Source organism: Pongo pygmaeus, chromosome 7, assembly GCF_028885625.2.
Source record: "Pongo pygmaeus isolate AG05252 chromosome 7, NHGRI_mPonPyg2-v2.0_pri, whole genome shotgun sequence".
Taxonomy (NCBI): domain Eukaryota; kingdom Metazoa; phylum Chordata; class Mammalia; order Primates; family Hominidae; genus Pongo; species Pongo pygmaeus.
This window is the reverse complement of record NC_072380.2, coordinates 92,426,886-92,448,373: the sequence shown is the minus strand read 5'-3', so window position 1 is coordinate 92,448,373 and position 21,488 is coordinate 92,426,886. Positions and strand designations below refer to the sequence as shown.

At 42.6% G+C, this 21,488-nt stretch overlaps 1 protein-coding gene across 2 annotated transcripts in view; it reads left to right on the top strand.

Annotated features, from left to right (window-relative positions):
• The first annotated feature begins 204 nt into the window (after positions 1-204).
• Positions 205-21,488, top strand: part of TPD52 (tumor protein D52) — a 381,723-nt gene continuing 360,439 nt past the window's right edge. The window contains exon 1 of one of the 2 annotated variants that reach the window (XM_054498023.2): positions 205-484. In XM_054498023.2, the coding sequence (XP_054353998.1) occupies positions 466-484 (19 nt within the window). In that variant the 5' untranslated portion in view covers positions 205-465. The remainder of the gene's footprint in view (positions 485-21,488) is intronic. The other variant, XM_054498025.2, reaches the window with a different exon arrangement.

Sequence of the window (21,488 nt, the reverse complement as noted above, 5' to 3'; positions counted from 1 at the left end):
AGGTGTTCGCAGATGCAGAGAAAGGGCATCTCCAAGGCCTCGGAGGAAACTTTTGATTTTATAAATAACTTGATGGTGAAGGCAAACGCCATCCCGGTTCCCAAGCAGGCTCCACGCAGCCTCCATGGCCTAGTCCATCTCCTCGCCGTCCTCTTCCCTCCTCCCGGCCGACTTCCGGCCGGTGCGGGAGTCGGGGCGCGCCCGGCCCTCCTAGCGCTGCGCCGCCCGCGCCGTCGTGGCGGAGCGCACAGGTCGACCGGGTCAGGTGGTTGGGTGACGCCCCGGGAAAGCGCTCCCGGCCGAGGGCGGGCGGCGCCGCCGCGCCCGACGCCTCTGGGGGTGGGGACTTCGCGGGAGTCGCCGGCGGAGGCGAGGAGGAGCTCAGCGCGGCGCGGCGGGCGATCCGAGCCGGGACGGGCTGCAGGCAGGGGTGCTGCAGAGGACGCGAGGCGGCGGGCTGGAGACATGGACCGCGGCGAGCAAGGTGAGGGCGCGGACCGAGGGGGCTTGGGCTCGGGCTTGGACTCGGGCTTGGGCTTGGCGCGGGGCTGAGCGCGGCCCGGCGCTCGAGCAGGTGCCGAGCCTCCTGGGCCGGCGCCGCAAGTTGCATCTCCCGGATCCGGATCTGGCATCCTGGGGCCCTGGAAAGAGCGGCTCTGGCGGGGGCAGATGGGACTGCATGTGTGAGTGAGTGTGAGTGTGCATGTGCTGTCTGTGTGAGTGTGCGTGTGTGGGGGAGAGGGAGAGAAGGTTCTGGGAGGTGGCGAAGGGGCTAGCGTCAGGAGCTGGCGGCCGTGATGCGCTTTGGGTGGAAAGCTGCATGAAGGGAGCACGGCGCAGCCAGCTCCTGTAAGTGACTGGAACCAGGAACAGAGGACAGTGAGTCGCTCTCTTCCCTCCAGGTGGGAAACCCCCCTCTCCCTCATAAATTAAGACTTTCTGCCTTCTTCTAAGTTCAGGTGGTTAGGATTTTTGGTGGCGTATGAGCCCATGGGGGATTTGGGAGGCAGATATTTATCATACTAGAAACCCCCAAATTGTGGAGTGGTGTCTGTGGGTTTGAGGGAAGAGAGCTTTTCGTAGGAAGGGTGAAATCCCACAACACGAAACCTTCAGTCTAATTTACCATAGCGTTGGGTGCACTTGCTTCTGAAAACAGCTCAGGTGAAATTGCCCCCAAATAGAGCAATAGTAGGGCATGGTTTTCAGATTTCAGTAGTTTCATCTTAGAGATCTCTGCTGATCATAAGCCTGTGACTGTACGCAGATGTGTGTCGCACGCTTTTAAAAAGATACATAAATGCTGAAAAAAGAAAACAAGGTAGGTAATCTTGGGAAGTGAGGATAGGAATCACTCTTGTTTTCAGCCCTGACACAAGTTTTCTTGTATTGCTTATTTTCCTCCAGTATGTGCCGTCACGTGTGCATTTTTATGTAAATCAAACCATATTCCAAATATACTATCTTGTACTTTATTTTTTTGAGACTCTGGTTTTTTTTTTTTTTTTTTTTTTTTGAGTCTCCCCCTGTAGCCCAGGCTGGAGTGCAGTGGCGGGATCTCAGCTCACTGCAACCTCTGCCTCCCTGGTTCAAGCGATTTTCCTGCCTCAGCCTCCCAAGTAGCTGGGATTACAGGCGTGTGCCACCACAGCCCGGCTAATTTTGTATTTTTAGTAGAGACGGAGGTTTCTCCATGTTGACCAGGCTGGTCTCGAAGTCCTGACCTCAGGCGATCCACCCGCCTCGGCCTCCCAAAGTGCTGGGATTACAGGTGTGAGCCACTGGGCCAGGCCTGTACTTTACTTTCATTTACTTGTAAGATAGACTCTTTGGAGTCTTTCAACTCTTTCCTCGCTCCCCTTCAGATTAATTTCACACTTAACACAAGTGCTTATAAACATTACGTACAATATGCTTTATATGTATTACCTATGTGTATATATATATATTATACATTACCGGTATAATGTATATATACACATACATATTATTATCTAAATTTTAAGCTTCTTGAGGTTAGAAACATATTTCATCTTTGATTGTCCTTAGTTGGGTAACATGATGACTTGTACATAGTAGACATGCAAATGTTTGAGTTAGAAAGCTTTTCACATGTCTTGTATATATTGTTAGCCGGCTTAGGGGCCACCGTGTAAGTCAGCATTATGTCTGTCTGGCTTTCAATGGGGGCGACACAGGACGGGGGAGACATGACGACAAACGTGCCCATGTGTATTTGTATACTAATCTGTTACTAATCTGTTTTACACTGTCGTTTGACATAATGTTTTTAGAATAACTGTGTTTGGTACTTGTCAAAGTAAATTAGTGGCTGTGTTTTACTTATGTGAGTGGAGTAACTAGTTTTAATAGTGTTTGTGTTCTAGCTTGGGTGGTAAGAATCACAGTCATTGGTAGCACTGCAGTATTCCAACTTCTTGTGTAGTTTTTATAGGACTAGTTTAAATGTCTAATTCTAAGACAGATTTTTTTCAAATCTTTATCCTGTAAGATGAGTCTTTTCCTGTCTATAATTTTCCCATATTTTCTTTGGTTGAGGTGGAGGACTCTGCTCAGAATGAAAGAAGAGGCACTGCCTTGGGAGGGTCAGTTCATTTACTCCGAAGCTTTGCTGTGTTAGAACAACGTGGCCAAGGCTGGGTGTGGTGGCTCACACCTGTAATCCCAGCACTTTGGGAAGCTGAGGCAGGCAGATCACTTGAGGCCAGGAGTTCGACCCCTGTCCAACAAGGTGGAACCCTGTCTCTACTAAAAATACAAAAATTAGCAGGGCGCGGTGGCACCGGCCTGTAGTCCCAGCTATTCAGGAGGCTGAGGCAGGAAAATCACTAGAAACCGGGAGGCAGAGGTTGCAGTGAGCTTAGATCAAACCACTGCACTCCAGCCTGGGCGACAGAGCGAGACTCTATCTCAAAAAACAAACAAACAAAAAACAAAACCACCTGGCCATTCCTTACTCTTGCTTCCATCTGCCTACCTGCCTTTTCATCTTTATGTTACCAGTGCACACAGTAGGTGCTCAGAAGTATGTGTTGACTGCCTAAGATGAGTGAGCAAAGTGTCCAAGAGCAGGCCCCAGCCATCGTAACCTCTGTGTCCCTCCAAATCCATCTCGTTTCCCACTTTCTCCTGTTCTGTTTTCCCTGTCTGTTCTCAAGAAGCAGAACTTAGCCAGAGAAAGTTGCTGATAAGGCAGTGCTGGGCTTGGAGGGTAAGTTTACATGGAAGATCTTAGAACTAGTAGAGTGGATGACTCAGTCTTAAATGAATCTGGAGCAAGACTCCTGCCTTAAACTGGAAAAGGCAGAACCTGGGATTTTAAACCTGGTGTTCACTAGCAAACTGTGTTGGCTGAAATAAGGTTTATCAAACTCTGTGATTGTCTCCTGAATTGTGATTTTGGCAACATGTTTAAAACCAAAGCAGAAAATTTTAGGATTTTTTGAACTTTTAATAGTTTTTAATGTACATGGAGTTTTCTTACATTTGTCCCTTAAAAAATCCCTAATGAAACTCTAGTTGCCAAATTAAATGCCAGACCTCTTGTCTTACATGCATTTATCTATTGAAAATCCCTCTTTCAACCTTCTTATGTGAAGTTATCAAAAAATCTGTTTTTGCTACTGATTGTACTTAACAGAGCTGTAAAGTTTTAAAATAAACACTGAGTTTTCCTTACGTTTTCAACCACGAGTATTCTAATGCTTTGTAGTACCAGGCCCAGATTCTGTTGTTTTTCTACTTTCTCTCATACCTAGGGCTTGAATACAATACTCTGCTTATAGTGAGAGTTCAGTGAATATCAAGTGATTTAAAACACGTTAAATTGCATAATGCCTTTCAAGAGTTTCCAAGCATTAAGCTCAGCACAGCACATTTGCTGTGTGTGGTATTTCCTACTTTAATAGAGCAGTGTTGCTAACTAGAGCATACATTGTGTAGAAAACCCTCCTGACTACCTTTTATGGAGCTGAATAAATATGTATACTTGAGTGCTCTCATGTTAGTCATAACCTTTAGTTTAGCACTGTTATATAGAAGTGACAGTCACATAGCACACTACACATTATACTAGTTTGAATTTAAACAAAGCAAAACAACTTTATAATTTTAAGGGGAAAAGGAATGGTTCCTGAGGCCAAAAAACTGGAGAGGAAAGGCTTCAAAAAAAGAATAGCACAATAATATGTCACTATCATTTTAACATTGTAATTGTTCCTTAGAAATAAATAACAGAAATGTGGGGTATCATTTATTTAAAAGTAAAGCAAATGTAGAGAATAATGGATAATAATTTTAAGGGTCTACTCGCAAGTCTCTGAGTGTGACCCACCCCACCCAGGCTGTTAATTTATTTGGTCAACAGTTTCTCGATTTCCATATGGTGCTGATGTCTTTGTTAGCTCTTCTTCACTTCCTGCATTTATTTTTATGTGGCAGGCTGCCTGGTCCCTAGGGGAAAAGCTGAGTGGTAGGAGAGGTTGTGATCTTTTAGCAAGATTTCAAAACAGAATAATGTATGCATGTAATAAAAACAAATACACTCACTCACAGTGCAAAACCAAAAAGAACACCCAAATCCCTGGAACTTCTGTGCTACTAAGTCTTTTGTTGTAGGCTAAGATTATTTTCCTTTTGGGGTTAATTATTTCTGCCTTAGTTATTGACTGTTGTGAAATCTGTCTTCTGAGACATTCCCAAATTTTATTTAAACTGGTGGATACCAGCTGTACTGAAACCATAATTTTAGCCATGTATTTTTATTAGAAAAATGTTTCCAGGGGATTAAGGAATTTTAATATTTAGTGGAAGTTTTAAAAAAGTTAGAATGTAAAAATGCCTTTTGGAACCTAAGAATAGTTGTCTATTTTAGAAAAATCAGAAATATTGATGGAGAAAAAAGAAAATTACCCATAATCCTACGCTGAGAATGAGAAATCATAGTTAACATATTAATTTATACCTGTTCATGTATTTATGCTTTAAACAAATCACAATTTTTTTATTTTTTTTTTTGACGGTGTCTCGCTGTGCCACCCAGGCTGGAGTGCAGTGGCGTGATCTTGGCTCACTGCAACCTCTGCCTCCTGGGTTCAAGCAGTTCTCCTGTCTCAGCCTCCCAAGTAGCTGGGACTACAGGTTCATGCCGCGACACCCAGCTAATTTTTTTGTATTTTTAGTAGAGACGGGGTTTCACCATGTTGGTCAGGCTGGTCTTGAACTCCTGACCTCAGGTGATCTGCCCTCATTGGCCTCCCAAAGTGCTGGGATTACAGGCGTGAGCCACTGTGCCCGGCCAACAAATCACAAAATTTCTTATTGAATATTGCATTTCATAACTTGCCCATTTAAAAAACCCTAAATGTATTTAAAGAATACACTTTAATGGCCGCATGTGGTGGCTCATGCCTGTAATCTCAGCACTTTGGGAGGCCAAGGCGGGCGGATCACCTGAGGTCAGGAGTTCGAGAGCAGCCTGACCAACATGGAGAAACCCTGTCTCTACTAAAAATACAAAATTAGCAGGGCGTGGTGGCATATGCCTGTAATCCCAGCTGCTAGGGAAGCTGAGGCAGGAGAATCACTTGAACCTGGGAGGCGGAGGTTGCGGTGAGTCTCTCTCTGTTGCCCAGGCTGGAGTGCAATGGCACCAATTTGGCTCACTGCAACCTCCACCTCCTCGGTTCGAGTGATTCTCCTGCCTCAGCTTCTTGAGTAGCTCTGACTACAGGCGTGTGCCTCCACGCCATAATTTTTCTATTTTTGTAGAGATGGGTTTCATCATGTAGTCCAGGCTGGTCTTGAACTCCTGGTCTCAAGTGATCCTCCCGCCTCAGCCTCCAAAAGTGCTGGGATTACAGGTGTGAGCCACTGCGCCTGGCCTAGAGCAGCTCCATTTTTAATGACCATTTGTATGTATTTATTTATAGATATAACATTTTATGTACTGTTACAGACAATATTTAACTTGTTCCCTGTTGATGAACATTTACATTTTGCCTTGTAGGGGAGGAAAAATTTCTCCCTACCCTTTTAGGGTTTCTGGCGAGGCCTAGGAATTAAACCAACATGAGATAGATTAACAGGAGAAAAGTATGCAAATTTTATTTAGTGCTTTTTACGTATTACATACCTTTTACCCTCACAAGAGGAATGAAGACTCAAGGAAGTGGCTTGGCCTGATTGATTATATACTAGGCCAAAAAAAGAGTGGCAGTTGTGGAAAAGTAACTAGGAGGGTAAGGTTTAGTTTAGCAAGGTTTCTTTATGCGGATTTCTTTGGGCTTGGACTTCCTGTGATAAGAATGTTTCTTTCTTCCTGGTAGAGGGAGGACATCTTTCATACGGGAGCTTCATCTTCTGCTTTCAGGAAAAAGAGAGGAGGTTTGGGTGCCCTTCTTACACCTGCTGTTTTTCAAGTGCCTTTAGCCCAAAATAATCAGCATGCTAAAGTGGAATGTTTTGGGATGCTGTGTCCTGAACTCCTTCACCCTGATATTTTTCTGTTAAAACAAAGCTGCAGCAAATGTATGTGTATGCAAGTCATTCCATAAAAATGCCAGTGTGTCTGTAGGAAGAATTCTTAGAAGAATGTGGCTGTTCAATTTTGATAGTGCCAAATTCTGCTCCATAGAAGTGGTGCCAGTTATACTTCCACCAGCATGTGCGAGCGTTTGCTTTCCCTTGCCATGTGGCCAGGATGTTGCCACACTTTTCCATCGTTGCTTGTCTTATAGGGGAAAAATGGTTTCTCAGTATATGTCTTACTATATATATTTAATATAAATGTAGTTTACTTCTTTTGATATGTTTACAATCTACATTGCATTTTCTGTGAAATATCTGGCCATATCTTTTGCCAGTTTTTCTATTGTATTTTGTAGAATGTAGCCCCTGTTTATGAGATGAGTTGTTAATTTTTTTTTCTAGTTTGTCATACCTTTTTTGACTTTATAGTGATTTTTTTTTAACCAAGAAGAAATACTGATAGCTCTTTTTTTTTTTTTTTTTTTTTTTTTTGGAGACAGTGTCTCCCTCTGCCACCCAGGCTGGAGTGCTGGAGTGCTGGAGTGCAGTGGCATGATCTCTGCTCACTGCAACCTCTGCCTCCCAGGCTTGAGCAGTTCTTCTTGTTCAGCCTCCCAAGTAGCTGGGATTACAGGTGCGTGCCAGCATGTCTGGCTAATTTTTGTATTTTTTAGTAGAGATGGGGTTTTGCCATGTTGGCCAGGCTGATCTCGAACTCGTGGCCTCAAGTGATCTGCCCACCTTGGCGTCCCAAACTGCTGGGATTACAGGAGTGGGCCACCATACCCAGCCTAACTAATGGCTCTTTTCATTTATGGATTCTAGCTTTTGAATCATTTTTAGAAATGCCTCCCTCACTTTGAGTTTATGCTTTTATGGTTTTATTTTTTATGTTTAAATCTTTCCTCAATCTGGAGTTTGTTTTGATAATGAGATGTGAGGTATAAATCTTAACACCTCCACCTCCAATTGGCCACCCAACTGCCTAACACCATTCATTGACTAATGGCTTCTTCCTCCATTGATTTGAAATACCACTGTTGTCATGTACTAAATTCTTACATTCTTTTCTTTTCTCTTTATCTGTATGTTCATTGGCAGCAGCTAAATCTCGTTTAAGTTATTGTAGCTTCATAAAATGTAAAAATGTCTGGAAGGGCTAGTTTGCTCTGATTACTCTATTTTTTTTTTTCTGTCAGTTTTTTTCTAGGTATTCTTGCCAGACTATTTCCAAACAAATATTAGAATCAACTTATCTAGGTGAAAATTCAACAAAAAATCATGCTGGCAGATCTTTTTCTCCTTCTCTCTTCTCCCCCCTTTCCCCTTTCTGTCTGTCTGTCTGTCTGTCTCTCTCTCTCTCAGTTAGAATTTGGTCTGTTTCTTTATTCAATACCCCAGTATATGTTCATTAGGGTTATACTGTATACACTACACATACAGTTTTGTTTTTTGTTTTGGATATTATTTGATAATAAGAATTTTACCACATCATTAAAAAAAGTTTCCCCAAACTATAATTTTTGATGATTGCACTCTTCCACTATTCAAATGTTTATTTAACTCTTTCTCTCCTGGAGTAGGGTTACATTCCATTTTAGCTATGATACTGCTTTAAGAGAAATTGTTTTAAGATAAATTTCCATAGACAGGTCAAAGGAGGTGAATATATTTAAGCTTTTTGATGCCTGTTACTGAATCTCATTCTGGAAAACATAACTGTCAATGCCCTCTTTTTCTCATGGTAAAAAAATACATAACAAAATTTACCATCTTAATCGTTTTTAAATGTACAGTACGATAGTGTTAACTGTATGTACCTTGTGCAACAGATCTCTGAAACTTTTTCATTTTTCAAAATGGAAACTCTGTACTCATTGAACAGCAGCTTCCCGACTTCTCCATTCCTCCATTCTGTACCCCTGGTAACAATCATAGAAACCGTGATTTTATGAGTTTGACCACTTTAGATACCTCATATAGGTGGAATCATGCAGTGTTTGTCTTCTTGTGATGCTTATTTTACTTAGCATGATATCGGGGCTCATGCATGTGTAGCACATGACCCAATTTCCTTCTTAAGGCTGAATAATATTCCATCGTATGTATGTACTACATTTTCTTTATTATTTATCTATCAGTGGAAATTAAGGTTGCTTCCACATCTTGGCTGTTGTGAATAATGCTGTAATGAACATGAGTGTGCAAATATCTCTTTGAGAGCCTGTGTTCACTTCTTTTAGAAATATACTCAGAGATGGGATTGCTGGATCATATGGTAATTCTGTTTTAATTTTTTTGGAGCCTTCATACTGTTTTCCGTAATAGCTTTACCAATTTACATTTGCACCAACAGTACACAAGGATTCCAGTTTCTTTCCATCTTTATCAATACTTGTTATTTCCCGTTTTTTTTTGTTTGTTTGTTTTGTTTTGTTGTGTTGTGTTTTGAGACACAGTCTCACTCTGTCACCCAGGCTGGAGTGCAGTGGCTCAATCATAGCTTACCATAACCTTGAACTCCTGGGCTCAAGTGATCCTCCTGCCTCAGACTCCCAAGTGCTGGACTTACAGGTGTTGAGCCACTGTGCCAGGCTGTTTTGCCTGTTTTTGATCAGATTAGTTGTTGAGTTGTACAACTTTTTTATATATATGTTCTGGATATTAACCCTTTATTGGATGTTTGGTTTGCAAATATTTTCTCTTATTACGTAAATTGCCTTTTTATTGTCTTTTTTTTCTTTTCTCTTTTTAAGAGACTGAGTCTTTCTCTGTTGTCCAGACTGGAGTGCAGTGATGCAATTCTAGCTCATTGTAGCCTTGAACTCCTGGGCTCAAGGAGTCCTTCTGCCTCAATCTCTCTAGTCATTTCCTTAAAAAAAAAAATTACAGAGCTTATAGGCTTCAATTTGTCTGTTTCCTAGAGAGGTGATAGATGTTATTATCCATTTGTATTTCCCTCTAGAGATTGTTACTTATCTACTTGGGGATCTTAGTGTGTCTTGCCTTCTCATTGTTCTCTGCCACCTTCCCTCCATGGCAAATATTGACTTTTTCTATTTTGCCTATCATTTTGGTTATGTTGGATCTTTCAATGTTATTTTTATTAGCAAAATACAGTATTAGGAGCAAATATTTTCCAGGTGACATTTTGGGGGTAATTTGCATGGCTTTCTGTGGCTTTCAGTGCTTCCTTCTTGGTGTCTTTTCTGTTTAGACACTTGTAATTGGTACTAAAAATAGTGATTTCAGACAGGCTATTAATTTACATGCCTTGGCTCATAATCATGGTGAGTATGTTTTATGTTACAGCTATACAAATGTAAATGTCAGTTTTAAAAATTATTTAAGGCCGGGCGCAGTGGCTCACACTTGTAATCCCAGCACTTTGGGAGGCTGAAGTGGGTGGATCACTTGAGGTCAGGAGTTCGAGGCCAGCCTGGCCAACATAGCGAAACCCTGTCTCTACAAAAAATATAAAATTAGCCAGGCGTGGTGGTGCACGTCTGTAGTCCCAGCTACTCAGGAGGCTGAGGCAAGAGAATCGCTTGAACCCAGGAGGTGGAGGTTGCAGTGAGCCGAGATCACGCCTCTGCACTCCAGTCTGGGTGACAGAGCGAGACTCTGTCTCAGAAAAAAAAATATATGTATGAATGTGTTCTTGATAAAGTTTTGGATTGGGAACTTATTAACAGGATGAAATTTCACCCATTGTATCCTTAGTTTATTTGGCGGCATTGTGGTGTGGAAAAGGAGCTTATGGTCCAATCAGGAGGGCTTAAGAAATAAAGATGATAGTTTATCCAACCCACTAGAATGTGTACTTGGCTAGAAATAGTGTCACTAGAACAGGAGACTGCCTTACATTTTATTCCCAGCTTGCAGTTCAAGTATGTGTGTAGTAGGTACTCCATAAATATTTCTCATGTTGCACATATATCAATCAAAAAGACTTCTAGCATTAATAGAGTCAGATGGGTTTGGATAGAAAAGACTAAGAATTAAAGAAGGAACATGGTTTTGGCAGGGAGATAGGAATATATGTTCTAAATATGCTTGTAGTCTTACATATAATCACTGAAAATCTGTCTGTGAATATAAGCTAAATTGGTACTTTGCTTCTAAGGCAGGTATGTAAGAATGTGTGTGTATACATAGGTAGAAGAGACAGTGTTGGTTAAATTTTTATTCTTGAAAGGATATTGGATATAGTCCTCAATAAATACTTCATAAACACATTTTCAGTGCTGTTCTATTGAAGTTAGTTATTTACTTCTTTTTTTCTTTTTCTTTTTTTTGAGACAGAGTCTCGCTCTGTTGCCCAGGCTGGAGTGCAGTGGTGTGATCCAGGATCACTGCAACCTCTGCCTCCCAGGCTCAAGCGATTCTCATGCCTCAGCCTCCCAAAGTAGCTGGGACTACAGGCGTGTGCCACCACACCTGGCTATTTTTTTTTTTTTTTTTTTTGTATTTTTAGTAGAGATGGGGTTTTGCCTCGTTGCCCAGGCTGGTCTCAAACTCCTGAGCTCAGGCAATCCACCCGCCTTGGCCTCCCAAAGTGCTAGAATTACAGGCATGAGCCACCGCCCGTGCCCAGCCAGTTATTTACTTCTAATGCATTCTGAGCCTAGGAGACATGGATGGTCTTAGCACATTTTAGTAGTAGTTTTTAAAAAACACATTTGAGAAGGGCAAGGAGTATGTTGACAGTAGTGGAAAGTGCTTGCTACTAGTAAATCAGAACAAAAATTCTGTAAAGAGGGAAAAATGCAAACATTTTGCCTGCCTGAGACATTTAGCAAATGGATGATTAATCTTCCATTTCAGTATGGAAGTTGGTATATTCCATATGGAAGTTGGAATATTAAGTATGGAATATTATTTTATGAGAACCCAGAATGATAATGATGACGATGATACCACATGGCCCTTGAGAACTCTTACTAATTTTCTACATATTATCTTGTTTCAGTCTTTCAATGCTGCAGGGAGGTAGGACTGGTACATTTTCATTTTATATATGAGGAAACATAATCTGAATGATCACGACTTCCCCAGATGTATTCTGCTGGATGTGGAGAGCTCTACAAAAGCGTTCCAAATCTGTTGTCTCTAAGAGAATAATCTGGAGTCCAAGAAAAATTTAAACTACTTTTTTTTTTTTTTTTTGAGATGGGGTCTTGCTCTGTCACCCAGGCTGGGGTGCAGTGGTGCAATCATGGCTCACTGCAGCCCTGAGCTTATGGGCTCAAGCAATCTTCCGACCTAAGCCTCCTGAGTAGCTGGGACCACAGGCACACACCACCACGCCTGGCTAATTTTTTTATTGTTTGTAAAGGCAAGGTCTTACTATGTTGCCCAGACTGGTCTCGAACCCCTGGGCTCAAGCGATCCTCCTCCCTCGGCCTACCAAAGTGCTGGGATTACAGGTATGAGCCACTGCCTGGCCTAAACTACATTTTCTAATCAGTTTATAGGGCTAGGAACATCTCATATTTTTTAAAGAAATGTTTTCTTTCCAAATAATTGAAACAAAATTGGAATCTGAAGTAACAGAGCTTCAGCTTTGCATTACAATTAAGTTTTCCAGCTGGGGTTTTACTGGGTCATTTTTAGTAATACAACTACTGTGGTTACCAGCAGCAACATTTATTGTTTTCTGTATGTCAGGTTCTGTCTAAATGCTTTTCATGTTTTATTTTTGAAAAATTTCAGAACATACCCTGTGAGCAGATGCTAACAGTATCCCTGCATTACAAATGAAACAGGGCATGAAGGGACAGAGTAATAACTTTTTCAGGGGCACACAGCTTGGCGCAGACAGATCTGGGATTTTGATCTGTGATGTCCGGCTAGAGAGTACATGTCCTTACCCAGCCTATACCTATACTACATAAAAGTTGCAGACAATCTTCCTTTTCCTTGCAAAGGTGTTGTTCAAAAGCACAGTACAGCTGTGGTAGGAGCCATGGAAAGGAGCACCAAGCAGTGTGTATTTATACCAGAGTCTGGCCTGTGTGTCTGATCTTATGCATCAGAATTAATTGTACATTAGTTCAGAATACTGAACCTGAAGTCATATCGAGGTTCAAAATTTGGCTTCATCATTTTCTGGTTGTGAGACATTGGATAAGTCACTAAACTTCTCTGAGGCTGATATCTCACATATGCGTGAAAATTAGGTACAAGTCTGTTACTAGTACTGGTGCTTAATAGATACTGATTTTTGAAACTGAGTATTAGATATTTCTGTAAAATGCTAACTCAGTGGTTCCCAGTTTAAACGAAACATTTTATTTCTTTAGAGACAAGTGTGATATTGGACATAGTGCTCAATAAGTACTTCATAAACACATTTTCGATGCTGTTCTATTGAAGTTAGTTATTTACTTTTTTTTTTTGAGACAGAGTTTTGCTCTGTTGCCCAGCCTGGAGTGCAGTGGTGCGATCTAGGCTTTGAGCCTGCTCTCAGGCTCATAGGCCATTCTGAAGAGACAAACATACAACTAGGCTGCTGTAGTAGAGTAGATGTTGTTAGAAGTTTATAACCCTGGCTGAGGAGGAAGTGAGCAACCCTGGCTGGGGTCTTCAGAAAAGAATTCCCAAAGTAGGTGACCTTTGAACTTGGACTTGAAAGCTGCTATTGACTGAATGTTTGCATCTCCCCCACCCCCATTATTCACCACTCTGGCAGTGGTAGATAATGCTGAAAGATTTGGGTTCCATGGATGGGGGTGGGGGGTGGAGTTGAGGAGAATTGGGGTGGGGTTGAAGAGGAGTGGGGTGGAGAGGAGGAGAATGGAAGGGCTGGTACAATGGATTCCAGGCCTGCGGGAATTGGGGAATGGTAAAGGGAAGGCAACCGGAAAGGGAGACTGCTCTTTGGAGAAGTCATGGGTGTTTTAAAGGGAAATTTGGATTAAGTGATGAGAATTTGCTTGGCTATTCCCAAGCAAAAATTCCCAAGCAAATAGACTGTAGATGTTAAATTTGAATGTTGTCTTTAGTTCCTCAGTAGAGAGGATGAGTAGTTTGGCATTTGTGTGTGTTTGTAAAATGAGAGCAGAAACTAGAGGCAAGGGAGAATAACTGGATTTGCTATGCCTGTGGATGCCACTGGTTTTAGTTAAGATGCTTTTAATGCAAAATGTATTTTAATAGTGATATCGTAGAGTTTGACCTTCAAGAAGCTCAAGTCTTTAAGCAATAATTCACTTTAATGTGTAAGAGCCTTGCAGAGAATAAGAACATATTAAATATTTGCAGAATGAAAGTATTATACTTTCCCTGGGTGGTATGATAGCCAGAGAAGCAGTTTAGTCTAGAGGTGACATTTGGGTGAAATTGTAGTAATGCTGTGATTTTAGAATTTTAACCAGTGATTTCTAAGGGCCAACCTGAAGCTTGTTTTCATTGTAGAGTGTCTTGGCTATGGGACTGATTTGTGCAGCTTCTGGATTTGTTAACTATTCTCGCTCAGGTTTTTTTGAGAAATGATTTTCATTCCAGAACAGCAGTTCCTCGACCTGAGAGTCGGTCAGTGCTTTTCTTCAGGTCATTGTTGAGGGGGAAATCTATCGGCCAAGCCTGCCTCTCCTGGTGACTTCATAGTGGATTGACACTGCTGATTGTGTCAGGGATTCAATGAAAATCCTGACTGATGGTAAAGGGCATGGCAGATTTCTCTTGGTTTAGGAGTTTTATTTTTCCCAGTATTACCATCCTTTCCCAAACTTATTTCCTTTTTTTTTAGCCTTCAAGAGGGGCCTCTGGTTCCAGGAGCCCTGTCTTCCCCTTGGTTGGGCTCTGTCTGGGGCTGTGGTCACTGCAGATGACATTCTCTTGACTGGATTATTAATTTCATGATGATGACTATAGATACTACATTTGAAAAGTGGTGAAGTCTGATGAGGCAACCAGCTTTTCAAAGTGCACTTTATGAATTCCCTCCAATCCAAAGTGGAGCGGGAACCTCAAATCACTGGTTAGACTTGGTATTATTAAATAATCAGCTCCATTTTGGCAAAGAGCAGTCTCCCTTTCTGGTTACCTTCCCTTTACCATTCCCCTATTCCTGCAGGCCTGGAATCCATTGTACCAGCCCTCCCATTCTCCTCCACCCCACCCCATTCCTCTTCAACCCGACCCCAATTCTCTTCTACTCTACCCCAGTCCACGGAGCCCAAATCTCTCAGCATTATCCACCACTGCTTCTTATCACCAAATCCAGTATCTACTCTTCCCTCTCAACCTACTTGGCATCCCCACAGCCTTGGAAAGTCCAACACTCCATTTCTTAATTCGTACCTTCCTTTCCCCCTGAGATGTTCACATTCCATGCTCATTTCTCCTTGTTTCTCCTATTTTTCCTGGGCCGTCTAAACAGCTTAATAGCTTCAAATATCACACGTCCTCAGGTCTCCTAAACCTTGATATCCTGCCCAGCTCTTTCTCTTAGAAATCCATATGTCACTCCTGAATCTACCCACATCGACATCCCACAAGGATTTGGTGATGGTTTTAAAACATGTTCACACATTCGTTGATACTCCTCCCTCCAAAAGGTATTCTGATTCCCCTTTCCTTGAATATGGGCTGGCCTTTGTGACACATTTCTAACTAATAGAATGAGACGGAAGTGACACCATGTGACTTCTAAAGCTAGGCCATAAAAAGCCACACAGCTTGTACCTGCCTCTCTTGGAACTGCTGCCTTGAGAACCCTGAGCGAACATGTAAGAAGCCTGGGCACCCTGAGGCTGCATGCTGGAGGCCAGGCAGACAGAGGCAGGTGCCAGGAAACCTCAGTTGCTAGGTCTCACTGGTGTCAATAGCCCCTCATGTGAGCCGGTGCACCTTCAGATGCCCCTAGCCTCAGTCTTCAAGTCCCCCCAACTGAGGCTGAGTGGAGCAGAGAATAGCTGTCCTGACCAAGCCATGCCCAAACTGCAGTAGTGTGATCGTAATAAATGCTGTTGTTTAAAACCACTAAGTTCTGGGGTGGCTTGTTATGCAGTATTGGATAACTGGAGCAGACCTTAAATATGATGTACCCCCCAAACAAATGCATCATCTCTATACCTTCATCTGCTCTTCTTTCTATATTTTCTTTTCTTTTTTTTTTGAGATGGAGTTTTGCTCTTGTTGTCCTGGCTAGAGTGCAATGGCACAATCTTGGCTCACCACAACCTCTGCCTCCTGGGTTCAAGCGATTCTCCTGCCTCAGCCTCTCGAGTCGCTGGGATTACAGGCATGCGCCACCATGCCTAGCTAATTTTGTAATTTTAGTAGAGATAGAGTTTCTCCATGTTGGTCAGGCTGATCTTGAACTCCTGACCTCAAGTGATCTGCCCACCTCGGCCTCTCAAAGTGCTGAGATTACAGGCATGAGCCACCGTGCCTGGCCCTTTCCATATTTTCTGTCTCAGTAACTTCTCCATTCAATCTGAAAGATTTTCTCTACTTTTCCTTTTCCTCAGATGCCTCGAGTCCCCCTCCACTGCTCAACATCTGACTATTCCAACCCTGAGCCTTGCAGAAATCCAGCACCCACACCCTGTGACACCCCCTACCTGGTTTGAGGATTCATAAATGCCTTTTTGCCCTCTCATACCTCTGCATTCTTGCACATGCTGAATCTTCTTTGTAAATTTCTTTCCTTGCCGTTCTCTTTATTCTCTCACCATCTCAAATCACTGGAATAGGGAGGCCCAAGGAGAGGGAGAGAGATGGAGGAACGGCCAGTCAGTGGAGCAGTCAGAACACACACAACATTTATTGATTAAATTTGCTGTTTTATACGAGCATGGTTTATGATGCACCAAAACAATTACAATAGTAACATCAGGCCTGGAGCAGTTGTTTATGCCTGTAATCCCAGCTACTTGGGAGGCTGAGGCAGGAGGATTGCTTGAGCCCTGGAAGCGGAGGTGTCAGTGAGCCAAGACTGTGCCACTGCACTCCAGCCTGGGTGACTGAGTGAAACCTTGTCTCAAAACAAAAAACAAAAAACAAAAAAAACACAAAAAGCCAACCAACCAACCAAACAAAACAACCCTAAAAAACAATTATAATAGTAGCCTCAAAGGTCTCTCATCACAGATCATCATATACATAATTTATGTATGATTTATGTTTTATATTACATTTTGTTCTGCAGGAATAATAGAAAAAAACCTGAAATGGATTTCCTACTTTGTTTATTTATTAGTTAATTTCATTGCTACTTCAAAGCTAATTTAGGTGTTTTGTGTGCATGTGTGTATGTGTGTGTGTGTGTGTGTGTGTGTATGTCATGATTCAAAGCATAGAAGAAACATTTTGAATTATTAATTGAGAATTTAAAAAATCATACTTCATTATTTTAGCTATTTGAGTTTCTCTGTATGAATTTTGGGCTGAGCAGAAACATATAGAAGCCACAGCAGCTTTCCCTTTTCTTGATTCAAAGGTGTCATAATTTAAAAACTTATTAGAAGATGAAGAGGACATTTGATTTTTTGTTCTCACTTAAAGGGAGAGGGAAGTAAGCAGTGAGTCAATTGCAATTCAAATCTGGTGCCATCCCAGGACATAGACCTCTGTCATATTGTCACGTCCACCTTAGGCCTTGCGCACATTGGCCACCAGGGAGGGTTCGACTCCAGAGAGCCTCACCTGTGTCTAGAGCTTGGGGAGGCTGTGGGCTGGGCCTGCCTCTTCCATGGGAGTCCTGGGAGCCCTCCTGATACTCCCTATGGGGGACAACAAGACCCCTTGCTTCTCTGTCTCTCTTGCTTCTCCTGACCAAGTTGCCTGCCCACCTAGTCACCCTTTAGCTTTTGACGATAATATTATTTTTTAGAATTTTAAAGGTGCGTTCATTTTCCCACCAACACTCCTACTTCATAGCCTTATCTTGTGCAGTGAACAAAAGAAGATGTGATTGTGTCCTTCACAGTGGGACAGGTTCTGCTCATCCTTTATGTAGAGGTTGGAAAAGGTGAGTGAAAGGACGCAGAGGGAGAGATGGCAGTGATTTGGGCCTTTCTGCTGTTGAAGAGTTTGAAATTCTTAGTTCTTTTCAACCAGTTCTATGTGAAAAGAACGGTATTTTATTTGACAGTGATACTAACATTGAAGGAGTGTTTCCTAGGGCCTGGCTCCCGCCAAGCACCTATGGGCAGCAAATGCCCTGTTTGTCCCTCACATCAGCCCTGGGCAGATGTATTTTCCCTTTTCCTGTTTTACTGATGAGGGAGCTTAAAGTTTAGGGAGATTAAGAACCTCCCCAAGATCATAGAGTTTATCACCAGTATTTTACTGCCTCTCCATAATATAGAGAGCTCTTATCTTAAATGAATTGGTTACAGATGTAAATTTGCCAAAATGGAGATGATTTATTTAATAATACCAAGTCTCAAATGTTGGGGGTTTTAACTTTGAATTATTGAGTTAACCTCTAGTAGAATGTTATGACGCCAGTGTAGCCAAAAAATAAAAGAGAAAAAGTCTTGCTTTTGCTGATTTTTAAAAGTGCCTGGGACCTAGGAGGGGAGAAGGCAATGATGAGATGTGGAAAGTGCCCGAAAGGAAGCATTCTGCTCACCCCTATCCAGCCTTCTTGAGGGAACATTGGTCCCTTTGAGGAAATAGTTTTTCCTACCAAGGCAATACACTCTGCTTATTCCAAGGGAAGCCAATGGACAGCTCACCGTGCGAGCCCCATGTTTTGGAAGCAACTGTGGTGCCATTAACTTCCTTCAGTTCCTGGAGCATTGCAGTCAAAGCAGCTGTACTTATTGTAGTTCGTATTTTCCTGCGCTTGAAGTAATTCTTTATCATTTTTTGCACAAGTTATACATAACCTTAGTGGAGAAACCTGTGAAAGCATAGAAGTAAGACATTTCTTTGTAATAAAATCCAAGTAACCTCAGCACTCTCCTCCGACATTTGTTAGTGCCTAAGAGTCTTCTTTTATTTAATATACATATAAATTCAGGGTCAAATATGCTATCAGAAACATAAACACATTCTCATGAAGGTAAAAACTAGTTTTTTTCACAGATGTTTTTGTGTAACCTCCCTTTCTCCCCTCCCCTGCACACACCCCGTCAAGTTGATATTCAGGTTCTTAATCACAAGCATTTACTTGCCACATAGGCTGTCTTTGGCAGGCCTATCAGTTTCCTCAATTCGAAGGAAACCTGAGACCTGCTTGTGCCTGGCATTTTTTTTTTTTTTTTTTTTTTTGAGACAGAGTCTCACGCTTTTGCCCAGGCTGGAGTGAAGTGGCGCAATCTCGGCTACTACAACATCTGCCCTCCCAGATTCAAGCGATTCTCTTGCCTCAGCCTCCTGAGTAGCTGGGGTTATAGGCTTGCGCCACCATGCCCTGCTAATTTTTATATTTTTAGTAGAGACGGGGTTTCACCATGTTGACCCAGTTGGTCTCGGACTCCTGACCTCAGGTGATCTACCCGCCTTGGCCTCCCAAAGTGCTAGGATTACAGGCATGAGCCGCCGCTCTCGGCCGCCTGACAGCTTTCATGTGAGAGATCTTTGGAGCTAGACGCACCAGTTACTCTTTTGGATATTAAATGGTAGTGGGTGTTTTTTTGTTGTTGTTGGGAATGAGTGTTGAGGAGGAAGGGCGTTTTCATCACAGCATTTCACACCTCCTTTGGTGCTGCTATTCGAGTTTGCTTCTGCCCATGTGATTCTGTCAGGTACTATCAAGGATTGGCCTGGCTGCTTCATCCTCCTGCTGAGGATATGGCTGGCCTCTCTCCCCGGTCAGCTCTCTACCTCTGGGTAGGAAAAGGTATTCAAGATTCACCTCCTGCTCCTGGGGTCGAGAGGCATGAAAGGCAGGTCTGATCTTCTCCCTTTCTCGAGCTGTTACTGGCTATTTAGAAAAGTCTGTTCTAGAAGGTGCATCTAAAGCCTGGATGTTGCCTTTCTAGCGTTGCAGTTTTCTATTTTTGAAGTGATAGAGAGGTGCAGGGCTCTTGTTTATATTGAAAGCTGCTCACCAGGAAATACTTAGGTCTCTTCTGACAAAAATTGACATAAGTGCAATTAACATTGTCTTGCTTTTAACTTAATTTGCTTTCTAATTCATTTAGCAATGGATATATTACTAAATGACCTTGTAATATATCTTACATCTGTCAAAAGACAAAATTACAACAAATTTAGTTATAGATCTAATTGGCGTTTATTCATTATTTGGTAAGTGGGCAGCCTCCATTCTATAAAAGAGACTGAGAGCTTCCACTGGGCAATGTCAGAACAGTGCCTTTCATAGAGGAACAAAGAAACAGAACAATAGAAAAAAAAAGCTGATTGGTTAACAACAAGTTACTTCAGGTTACTTCTTTGTAAGGGTTAAAGCAGAGGAGACTTTCTTATTATGCTGATTCCGGTAGTTTGGAATCTCCTGTTTCCAGAAAAAACTGATCTTTTTTTGAGGATCTACTGCTTCTTTAAAGTTTCAATATGATTATGTGGCAGTAAGCATGAGTGACTCACTTTGGTGTGGTCTGGCTTTTAGGGCCAGGTGCAGGAGCTTAGTCCAAAAACAGTGGCCTCCCATAATTTTTGTTTAATATACTTTAAAAATCACTTTGGCTGTTTCTTCAAGTTTTAAGCCTATTCTTTTTAGAGGTAAAATATACTTTTGTTATTTCTCTTTCCCATTGTAATAGTCTGTTCTCACATTGCTAATAAAGACATGCCTGAGACGGGGTAATGTATGAAGGCAAGAGGTTTAATTGACTTACAATTTCACATGGCTGGGGAGGCCTCACAGTCATGGCAGAAGGTGAATGAGGAGCTAAGTCATGTCTTACATGGTGACAGGCGAGAGAGCATATGCAGGAGAACTTCCCTTTATAAAACCATCAGATCTCATGAAACTTATTCACTATCACAAGAACAGCATGAGAAAGACCTGCCCCCATGACTCAGTTACCTCCCAACAGGTCCCTCGCATGACACATGGGAATTATGGGAGCTACAATTCAAGATGAGATTTGGGTGGGGACACAGCCAAACCATACCTTTCTTCCCCTGGCCCCTCCCAAATTTCATGTCCTCACATTGCAAAGCCAATAATGGCTTCCCAACAGTCCGCCAAAGTCTTAACTCATTTCATCATTAATTCAAAAGTCCACAGTCTAAAGTCTCATCTGAGACAAGGCAAGTCCTTTCCACCTATGAGCCTGTAAAATCAAAAGCAAGTTAGTTACTTCCTAGATACAATGAAGGTACAGGCATTGGGTAAATACAGCCATTCCAAATGGGAGAAATTGGCCAATATGGAGGGGCTACAGGCTCCATGCAAGTCCGAAATCCAGCGGGGTAGTCAGATCATAAAGCTACAAAATGATCTCCATGTCTCACATCCAGGTCATGCTGATGCAAGAGGTGGGTTCCCATGGTCTTGGGCAGCTCCACCCCTGTGGCTTTGCAGGTACAGCTTCCCTCCCAGCTGCTTTCATGGGCTGGTGTTGAGTGTCTGTGGCTTTTCCAGGTACACAGGGCAAGCCATTGGTGGATCTGCCATTTTGGGATCTGGAGGATGATGGCCCTCTTCTCACACCTCCACTAGGCAGTGTCCCAGTGGGGACTCTGGTAGGGGCTCCAACCCCACATTTCGCTTCCGCACTGCCCTAGCAGAGGTTCTCCATGACAGCCCTGCCTCTGCAGCTAACTTCTGCGTGGACATCCAGGCATTTCCATACATCCTCTGAAATCTAGGCGGAGGTTCCCAAATCGCAGTTCTTGACTTCTGCGTACCCACAGGCTCAACACCAGGTGGAAGCTGCCAAAACTTGGGGCTTGCACCCTCTGAAGCCGTGGTTGGAGCTGTACCTTGGCCCCTTTTAGCCATGACTGGAGAAGCTGGGACACAGGACACCAAGTCCCTAGGCTGCACACAGCAGGAGGGCCCTGGA